The sequence below is a fragment of the Chrysoperla carnea genome, chromosome 4 (genome assembly GCF_905475395.1).
Source record: "Chrysoperla carnea chromosome 4, inChrCarn1.1, whole genome shotgun sequence".
NCBI classification, from domain to species: Eukaryota; Metazoa; Arthropoda; class Insecta; order Neuroptera; family Chrysopidae; genus Chrysoperla; species Chrysoperla carnea.
In genome coordinates, this window is record NC_058340.1 from 47,497,154 (window position 1) to 47,508,177 (window position 11,024).

General features: G+C 29.8%; 1 protein-coding gene across 1 annotated transcript; it reads right to left on the reverse strand.

Moving 5' to 3' along the window:
- Window positions 1–5,263: 5,263 nt before the first annotated feature.
- Window positions 5,264–10,194, reverse strand: LOC123298747 (reticulocyte-binding protein 2 homolog a-like). Its single transcript, XM_044880842.1, has 9 exons — window positions 9,985–10,194; window positions 9,218–9,409; window positions 8,272–8,677; window positions 7,959–8,186; window positions 7,466–7,782; window positions 6,818–7,007; window positions 6,573–6,703; window positions 5,809–6,475; window positions 5,264–5,727 (listed from the first exon to the last, which is right to left on the reverse strand). Exons 1-9 carry the CDS (start codon window positions 10,165–10,167, stop codon window positions 5,264–5,266), a joined length of 2,778 nt encoding a protein of 925 aa, XP_044736777.1. The 5' UTR covers window positions 10,168–10,194.
- Window positions 10,195–11,024: the final 830 nt, after the last annotated feature.

Sequence of the window (11,024 nt, forward strand, 5' to 3'; positions counted from 1 at the left end):
ACCACCTGAAAAAGAGGAAAATTTTATTTGTAATTAATTCAATTGTTGAATAAAAAAAAAAGTTTGAATATTTAAAAGAAAAATTTTAAAAGCTTTGTAAACTAAATTAATTATAGGGGAAAGTATAATATAGAAAACGATCTTAATATCTGGAACCTTTAGAAAACTTTTAATTCATATAAAACTTTTCATTTTCTATTACGCATACAATTAATTAATTATGAAATTGGATTCAAGAATAAAAATCCAGAGGGATCCAGAAAGTTGAAAAAGATGTTGATAGTGTAGTCATTTAGACGTATACATTGTTGTAAAAATTAGAAAAGTTGCTAGATGACCAGATATAATTAACGTGCCATGTTCAATGTCAAAAAAGACCCGGAGAGTATGTTATATTATGAACCACTCTATAATACCTTCTAATATTTAGACTAAAAGTTGAGACTATATATCGTGTTTAGATTCTGATAACAATGCCTCTTAATTGAGCATGCCCATTTTAGCTTTGGTGGTGGCCGTTCCATAGGGTTAAAAATGAAAGAAGAAAAATCCATAACTCAGACTGGCATTTTTGAGGTGACGCAAGCTCATGGTGAAATTTTGGTAATACAAAAAAATCGAACAAACCACTCGTTCTCGAAATCACAATTCTGAGAGGTTTTTTTTTTTCTAATTGGCAAAAGTTGGTGGATCTAAAAATTTGTTTCGCAGCTTTTTATATCTGACACTAGAAAATAAAAAGGCCAATTACGCATCCATAAATTCTTTTAATGGTGGAAATGCAAATCAGTTATGCAGGATATTCATTCTAATTATGTACCATACATTTATTTGCGCTCCCACCATATCTATTAAACATGTGAAAAACATTTTTATATATATATATTTTTTTAGACAATTTTATGGAATTTTTTAGGCACTTAGACTGAGGGAAAAGGCAGGGTTCACATTTTTTGTCTTTTTTATGTGCATAATTTTCTTGAAAACAGAAATGTTAGTAGTTGCTAATGTGTTAGTAGATTTTGCTAAAAACTTCAATACCAAATCGAAAAATTTAATTTATTTTTCTATAACAGCTTTTCACACTGAGAAAATGAACTCATCCTACTGCTTATAGAGTTGATTATCTCATCTGTCCTTGCCATTGATTTGTAAAAAACGTTTACACTTCGTATCCCCTTACTTAGGTAATTTTTTGTTTTTATCAGTATCTTATCACCATTTCACCATATACAATGTATAAACATTTAAAAACAATTTTTAAAGATGTGACAAATGTTCAAACAAATCGTCGTCACACCCCCAAGAAACTGAGTCATGATGTAATTATTCATGTAATAATGTGTGGTGTGTTTGTAGAGATCGATTTAAACAAAACATACATACAAAACATATTTAAAATACCACAAATGCTTTGTATGATTACAACAAAATATTTCAGTTGAAAATATGGATGAGAGAGACAGATGAGATTTTGTTTGGGATGTTCAGTTCAATATAAGTTTAAATTATTTATACCGTGTGTAATTCGACGCATTGGACCACAAATATGTTGTCAATGTTTCTCTCTGTAGTTACACCTAGCTTTACAATCAGTCAGCAAAATTGTTGGTAGTATTTTAGAAGTGCATAGTTACATGCTAACATGTATATAAAAAAAATGCGCCTTATAGTTGTTTTAAAGGCATAGCCATGTCATAAGCTAAAGAATACGCTTGTTGATTGAAATTTTTTTTGCACGGGCTGAAAAGTGAAGTTGGTTTGTGAAAATCTCTAGAATTACGCAAAATATGAACGTTTAATATTACTAATCAAATATAGAGGAAGATGTAGCTTAGTCATCATAAAGGAACATATAAAGCTTTGTTTTGCTAAAAGGAGATGGGCAATCAATCTTTGAATGCTCATTACTTCTTAATTTTTTAATTAATTTTAATTTCATTTTCAAATTTTGTCATGGTATCAAGTCTAGTTTTACATTTTTATGCAAAATATGACAAATTCAACATCAGACAACTACCGTATTGATGCAGCTTATTGTCAACTCTAAATCTATGCAAATAGAGAAGCCAGAATCATAAGTACAGAGTGCGGACTCAGGATGTTCTAATTTACTAAGATAGCCAAGTTGGAATTAAATATATAGCGCCAAAGGAGGTAAAATAAGGTTTAGTGATGAGATGTCGAGAGGCATTATCCTGCACACGCAACAGGAAAGTCTGCCTATATAGGATTATTTGAAGGGAAACATCGACACTTAGACTGAGAAGATTAGTTGCATAACAGATCCATGCAAAGGTTTTTGACTAAACGGTGCTGAAGGCTTTCAGATCAACATATGTCAGCAGTGCGAATCAGGTTCTTTAACCACACCGAGCTTAACCAATGAATGTCTATTTGTCTATCTGTCGGTCTTATTGTAGCTGTAAAATGGATTCGGAGAATTTAATGAGGGTTGTTCTAAAATTGAAGACTAGTTTAATTAGTTTGATGATCAATCTATTAACCAAATTTGTCTAAAATTTATATATTTTTTTGGTATTTGCGAAAGAAAAAATTGAATGTTACCGTGTAAAAAGACCTTAGTATTTGATATATAAAACTAACCTCACTATTCTATTTGTTTATTGCATATTTCATAGAGAGAAAAAAAAAACTTTCCCCATTTATACACATACATACAAAATGGTTTTTACCCTCCTGATGAAAAAGAGACGCGCGCGAAAATGCAATAATATAAGTGCATTGCCCCTCGTTATGTTTGTAAATATACAGATCGTCTCAACAATATGGGCCACCCTTCATACTTACATATGTACCATATAACATATATACACACATATACTTTTCGTTTACCTAATTCTTTCCTCGGTTAGGTATCGCCTTCAGCTCAATTACTAACTACTTATAAACATTTAGTTAACGTTATATAAACTCATGTTAAAAGCTAAAAATATACAAACATCATTTTCTTTGAATTGTAATTTAGAAAACGAGATATGTTTATGAACTTTACTCTGTATATTATTATTATTATTTAATAAAGGGTAAAAAAAAATGATAAAAGTAAGCATGTGAGTATCCTGAAGGAACTTTGAAAGTAAAATATAATTTTATAGCTCTACTCAGTTGTAACAAGTTTAATAACTACGCGTTAATGAAAAATATCGTAAAAAATATCATTTATTTTTTCTGTCAATTTACAATTTTTACAAATTTTTCTCCAGAGACTACGAATTATTTTGTTTATATTAAAGAATTCTATAAATGATGCTCTATCCTAGTGAATGTATACTATTTCAATTTTTTTTCTCTTTTCCTTTTGGTACTATCATTTGTTGTGTCTTGTTAGTATCTAAGATAGTATCTAAGTAAAAACAAAGAACGACATCAAAACTGTCAATGTTTTCTTAAAAACAATGCCTGGGTTGTCCACTTCAATGATAGTATACAAACGCATGCCTGTGATAATGTTTTAATACCAGTCAAAGACGCGGTCCTATCAGTCATTTCCCACCAACATACGGCCTTTTGATCTGAATGAGAGGCGAGATGCAAGCCTCCAAAAATTTTAATAATTCCGAGGGGGCTAATTCGATGTATCTGCATTGCGAAACATGCACAGAGAGGTAACGATGGACCAATCTACAGGAAATGATGGACATATCTCATTCAGAGGTTAAATATATACCCATCCCCAAATAAAATAATCATGGATTTCATGTAAGACAACATTTGATCCAACTGCAACTTCATATATTCATGTTTCTCAATAAAGAGAAACAATCCTGAGATCATCAGAAATCTAGCAGACTGAAATATAAACGCTAATTTTGACTAAATAAATCACTTAGGTTTAAACCAAATAAAAACTTTTTAATTTAAAAGATAAAAAGGGAAAAAATGTATACTACAGAGTGGAACTTTTTCACTACAGATAGGGTGCTCTAAACGTTAGGTTATATTATTCTATGGCTCTAAACTACAACCAATAACATTGACAGATAACCAACAAGAATAGAGGGTACACAATGCGTCACTATGTATGTAACTATTCTTCAATATTATTTCGTTTTGTTCGCCCTCATTATTATTCGCATTGCATGATGCTTTACTTGTTTCTAATACCTAACGTGTATTATAATTATTATTACTTTACACGAACACAAGAGAAAGTAAAGTGAAGCCATTCAAGTATTTATAGAAAGATAAATCAAATTGTTTTTTATTTTATTTTAGTTATATTTCTATCCTATATCTCATTATGAATTTACGGAATCATCAAAAAAACACTTCTATGACTTTTTATTGATCAAAAAAGATATAATAAATTCTATTAAATTGTCTTTTTTTGCAATGAAAGAGGGATTTTAGTTGTCATCTTTAATTATTCGCTTAAGGTTATTAAGATTTAACTTTAAATCACTTATACCTACCAATTGTAATTTTGCTGTAGTTAGTAAAACTCGAATGTCTAATTAAGTTTGCAGGAAGGTCATTAAGTTTATAGGCTAATGGATTTTAATTAAAAGCTAAAGCTTTCTTGAAAAGCTAAAAAAATAGGAAATTATGAACCTTAAACCAAAAGTATTAGAATAATTGCGATTACGCTTTCCCATTCTAGGGCAAAACATAATTTCGACGAACATATTACGATTTCGTATCTTTCACTCCTCTAATTCATGACCCAACCTACTAAAGAAAACATTTTCACTTTACCATTTATCATATGTGTACCCTCTACTTGCAGCTTGACACGTCTGACGAATTTCTTACCGAAAAGCTAATCTTATCTTTCTAATCCCTCTAGCAATATCCGTCATGAAATCGGTAACTATTCGTGTCTAACAAACTCAAAAAATCAAATTTTAAGCTCTTCGTGAATAATGTCGTTTACAGAATTCAAATTTGACCTTAGTTAGATCCTTAACACCTTATGTTATTGTTATTGTGAATTCTTCCATAAGGTACTGTGTTTCGCAATTCTAAAATAAAATAATTCAAAATTTTGTCCCGCAAGAGGTCCCAAAACTGTGTTTATTTGATTAAGGGATTCTGAACTAGCAATTACCGCAAAAAAATGAACATTCACCGTACTTGCTAAACGGTTTAACATATTAAAATGTGTTTAGCGCAAAATACAAACATTTATCTAAATTTATTTGTAACAAAACATATCGTACAATATAAAACAAAAAAAGCAAAACTAAATTAATAAAGACAAGCGGCAATCATGTACAAAACAACTAGTACAATCAAATTTTTAATTTAATCCATCAATATTTTCGCCAAAAATTTTACTATAAAATTTTTTAAAATTATTTCGAAGATCATCTGCGTTTTCGGAATTATCTAATGTTTCTAATTGATTTTGTATTTCTTTTAAATCACCAATCACTTTTTTTTTGTTGGTGTTTAACTGAATATTGAAATGTAAGTTATTGAGTTTTTTGGTATTTTGTTTGTCATTGTCATCAATCTTTTTTAACTTGTCACTTTCCATCTCATCAGTATTCTTATTCTTAAATGATCGATCTACAACCAATCCACTTGATGAGTTTGATGATAGATCGTCACCAGCTTCAGGTACAATTTTTTTCTTTTTCTCTTCAGTTTTACTTAATTTTTCTGGCATATTAGATTCGCCATTACCATGATTAGTTGTACATAAATCTTTCAATTTTCTGGAAGAAGAACCACCCATCATTTGGGAATACAAATTATTATCTGTCGTAACATTATTTGAATTTACGTTAGTTAAAAACTTCGATTTTTTATTATTAGAACAAATAGTTAAATCATCTTTACCATGGATCTTTCGTAAAATTGGTGGAACACTACTAGCTCTCACTGGTAGTTTAGATTTTGACGAAGAATTAAGTGATTCGCCACCATATTTTGATGGTAAATCCAATAAATTAATTTGTGATTCAGTGTTATCAGTTATTTCACATGAATCGGGATTGTTTTCTGATTGAGGGGCCAAATTATCATGACTTTCCATTTCAGAATCTTTTATACTCAACATTGAGCTTTGAACACTTTGAAGACTTGGACTCGATTTTATAACATTTTTTGAACAAAATCCTCGTGTTGTTTCTTCAAGTGAATCAATGTGACAATTTAATTTACTCAATAATTCACCTGTTTCAATTATTTTCGTTGTATGCCCAACTTTATTCGGACCAAACACTGATTGTAGGGCTTCATTTGATGAACAGTTACGTAATCGTGTTGCCGAATTGGAAGTTTGACAGTTATCAATTAATTTTTTTATAGTTTGTTCATCGTCACTAGCTCCGTTTACATCGACTACCACATTATTATTGTTTCTTGTTTTATTAACCACATTCTTGTCTACTAAAATATCACGTATTCGCGAATTATTAAATTTATCCGCTATTTGCTTAGCTAAATTTATAAAATACATATCATTCATTATAGTTTTATCTTTGTTTCGCTCAAGTGATGGTTTCTGTAATTAACAATCAAATACAAACACCAAAAAATGAAGTAAGATTAATTATTTTTATTTTATATGTTCACAGAGTTTTAACAAATTTTTTAGTCACCTTATTTAATCTGTAATCGCCAAAACGTTCAAATATATTCAATAAATTCTTTATTTGATCATCCTGTTGAAGTAATGCACCGGCTAATTTGTCAAATTTATCTTTCATTACTTCTCGATCGCTTTCCAAATCTATTAAACATTTGTTTTTATTAAAATTGTATCCGATTTTGCGAAATTAAGTTCTTGGACATGTGTTGTAAAATTCCAAAATATCACCAAAAAGTACTTTTATGACAGTTTTACCTTGAATTTTAGATATCTTATTACAAAATTCTTTAAGAGAATCAGGTTTTTTCATTATATTCTTATCTATTTCGGGATTATTTTCTACAGCGTGAACTAACGATTGATATTCTTCCATCTGCGATTGTAATTTGTTTCTTTCTTCAATTATGGTGTCCATTTTCTTTACTTTTTGTCTTAATTCACAGACCTATGTATAAAATAAGTTTAAAAATAAGGAATACAACAAAACACAATGCTGAGGGCGTGCCATTTTGCTCCCCGTGTGGCTCCCCATGAAGTTTTTGTTCGCAGTCTAAACCATACGTTCATAAATTTTGTGCAGGCAATTTTATGCTTATATTATCATTTTGTGCAATCACATTAATTTTACAAGCGGGAAGATCAAAGCCGGAAACAGACGTACATGCAATTTGAACAACGCATGAACAGCTTGCACACACGGTACATAAAGCTTGGTAAATGTCAGTTTTTGCTGCATGTTACGATTTTGTGTTGAATGTTACGATATTGTTACGGCTGTGAAGACTGAAGTGCGTATGTCTACTCAAGCCTGTTACTATTCAAAATAAGGTTTTTTTTTTTAGTTAAAAAGACACAAATTTTAAAACTAATATAAGCACCAGAATAAAAAAAAAAACAGCTAACCTCATCTTCCAATATTCTCTGATTGCTGAATTTCTTTTTCAATGCTTCATTTGCATGTAATAACTCTTGGTAATCAGTTTGTAATTTGGATAAATTTAAGAGTTCATTTTCTAGATCATGTTTTTGGCGTGTTAAAGTTTCCACTTTATGTTCAAGTGCAGCACATTTACTTTGAGCATCAATTAATTTTGATTCGTTTTCTGCATAATCTTGTAGACTTTGATCTTGGTATGTTATTTTATCTTGTAAAATTTGATTTTCATTCTGTAAGTCTTGTATCTGATTCAATAATTTAGTTCTTTCTTCTTTTGTCAGCCCTTTATGCAAATATACGGTAAATCAATATTGATATAGCACTTAATTAACATTCATTATATAAATTCGTTAGTCGGAGCTATTGAAATTTTAATAGTCTTGTTTGTTTAAAAATTTGTTTTTGAAAAATCCTTTTTGAAAATTTCGTTTTTGCATTTGATATTTTTACGCAACTTACCGCTTTCTATTGGCGCTGGTAATGTGATACTTTGTGCTTTAAGTTCTTTAGCCGTTTCTTTTAAAATCTCTTCTTCGTGATTTAATTTGCTTATTTTTTCTTTTAACATTTTTTGATCATTGCGAATGTTTGACATTTCCAGACAGAGCTTAGCCTTTTCCCTTTCAACTGACAATAAATAACTACCATTTAGGCGTTGTTCAACAGGTAATTGATAAATATAATCCACTGATAAAATAAAATTACAATTAAAAAATGTATATAAAGGCTCATATACAATGTGCTAATTATGTATAAAATTAAAATTCTATACCTAAAGAATTCCGTTCCTCTTCAATAGTAATAATTCGCATTGAATAGTTTTTTATATGTTCTAATTCTCGTTTTACTGATAAAGTTGTTGCTAAAAGCTTACTAAATGCATCTAATTGGGAAACGTATGAAACAAATTCACCATCGCCATTTTTATTTTCTTTGTCGTGATTACTATTCTTATTATTAGCAGTAGCCAAACTGCGTTCGGCTGAAGCATTTAGTACATCTAATGTCACTTTACGTAAGAGATTCTCTTGTCGTTTTAATAAGTGTGATATTTTACTATCAAGTGAATTTAATTTTTCATACGCTCTCAGTATACGACTTTTTCGATTATTTGCTTTGTTAAATCTTGCCATAGAAAAATTTATTGCATCATATTCTTCCAGGGCATTTAGATTTATCTAAAATCATTAAATTAGTTAGTTTGCAATAACAACCAAAAATGTACAGAGTGAATTTGATCGGACAATTTTGAAATATTTTTTGGATTTATTGACGAGCCCGTTTTAAAATAATAAGGTCTGATAAGCTGTACTGCAAAAAAGTTAAAATTTAACAGCAATAGTTGCAATACGTAAATTTCTTTAGATACACGTATCTTTACAAATTTTCCTAGATTGAAAAATTCAAAAGACCATACTCCCCGAGACTGGAGATTTTGGTTAGAAGAGGCTTTATTGAATTGGAAATAGGAATTCAAACTTGCAGCTTCTTAGTTCCAATCATTTCGCTTGATCCAATGGGCTTTTCTATAATGACGTTCGAACTTCGAAAAAATATTGGAGTCATATTTTTTGAATAAAGCTGCGTCAATGTTCAGATTAAAAAAATTACAAGTTGAGAAAATCATGAATATTCACAATGTTGCGGATACTAAGGATAACTATCAGTCAATAAAAGTTTTTTATACAATTAACAAAATTGATTTTATGAAAACTTACTGATCTTCCTAAAGTGGCAATTGTATCATTAATCAAACTTTTCTTCAAATAATAATTGAGTTGAAGTTTTTGATTATAATTTATTCGTTTTAATTGATGAATTTCTTTGTTTTTATCATCAATTACTTCAAGCAATGAGCTTGGCTCTGTATCGTCATGATGTAAGGAAAATCCTGATGTAGAACTAGTGGACTAAAAATAACAATTATTTTATTACTATGTTGCCTACTACGTAAGCATTTTAGAAGTAAAATAGAATGTTATGATGTATTATGTGTAGAGTGGAATTTCGATTGTATCCTAAAAAAATCAATCTTCCCATAAATCAGCTCCTTTACAGAGTATGCTTAATGCTTTACAGACTTCACAAAGAGGTTATTTTATCTTTTTGAACTTCAGTGTCTCTTATTTGATCTTGATCTTATAACGAATGTTTCGCTTATTTAAATGAAATTGTTATCTAAAGCTTCATTCTAATAAAATGACATTTTCCCGATAAAAAATTTTAGTGGTGGAAGCTGTTTAATCTGCAAGTATGGAAAAAAGTGCAAAATGCAAAATTTTCATGATTTTCACTCCCAAAAAAGAAAAATATTGATTTGTTTCTTATGTTCTCCCAAAATCTCATCACGATTTATAAATATGCTCTAAAACATTAAACTTATGTTTAAGTTCTTAAAAATATCAGTTTTCTATTATTTTAGTTGCTTTTTATCTACGCTGAAATCTACGTAAAATTAGATAAAATTCTATAAATTGAATACTACCGATAAACAATCACCGTCGTCACCATATGCATCTAAATCAGTTTTATTGGCATTTTTTGTGTTATTTAATCGAATAACCACGTTACTAGAATGCCCTTCAACTGTCATAAAACTCCAAGAACCATAATTTGCTAACTCAGTATTCGTTTCTTCAATATTATAATTTACACTATCATAATCCATGATTTTATGCACATGAAGGCCACTTGCAAATTTAGCTAGATGTTAAGAAAAAATTGACATAATATATAATAGTAAACAGTTGGCAAATAAATGAATATCAAATTCTTAAATACATGGATACTGTGATATTAACAATTACATTTTATTAATCGACATCAAAAAAGGAGAAGGTTCTCAATTCGAACCGATTTTAATGATTCTTTTTATACCATGTATATATGAAATATACATAGTATATTAAGTTTAGTCCCAAGTTTGTAACGCTTAAAAATAATGATGCTAGGGAAAAAATTTTGTCATAGGTGTTCATAAAATCACCTAATTAGTCCATTTCCGGTTGTCCGTCCGTCCGTCTGTGGACACGATAACTCAAAAACGAAAAAAGATATCGAGCTAAAATTTTTACAGCGTACTGACACAAAAGTGAGGTCAAGTTCGTAAATGAGCATCATAGGTCAATTGGGTCGTGGGTCCGTAGGACCCATCTTGTAAACCATTAGAGATAGAACAAAAGTTTAAATGTAAAAATGTTCCTTATCAAAAATTAAACAACTTTTGTTTGAAACATTTTTTCGTAAACATCACTCTTTACCCGTGAGGGCGCCAATTAGGCGGAAATTTTATAATATGTACTATACTTGATTATCAGTTATGTATGTGTCACATGTTTGTATGTGTAATGTGATAAAGAAATCAACACTGACTATGCATGGTATTTCAACAATTAACTCAGTCAATTGTTTGTAATCACTTGTTTAATTTGAAAGTTGGTGCTTCCCGTGTGGTCCAATTTCAATTTAGTCCAGTATTAACAATGGCATCCATGAGAAAACCATATAGGTCTTAAATATGCATTA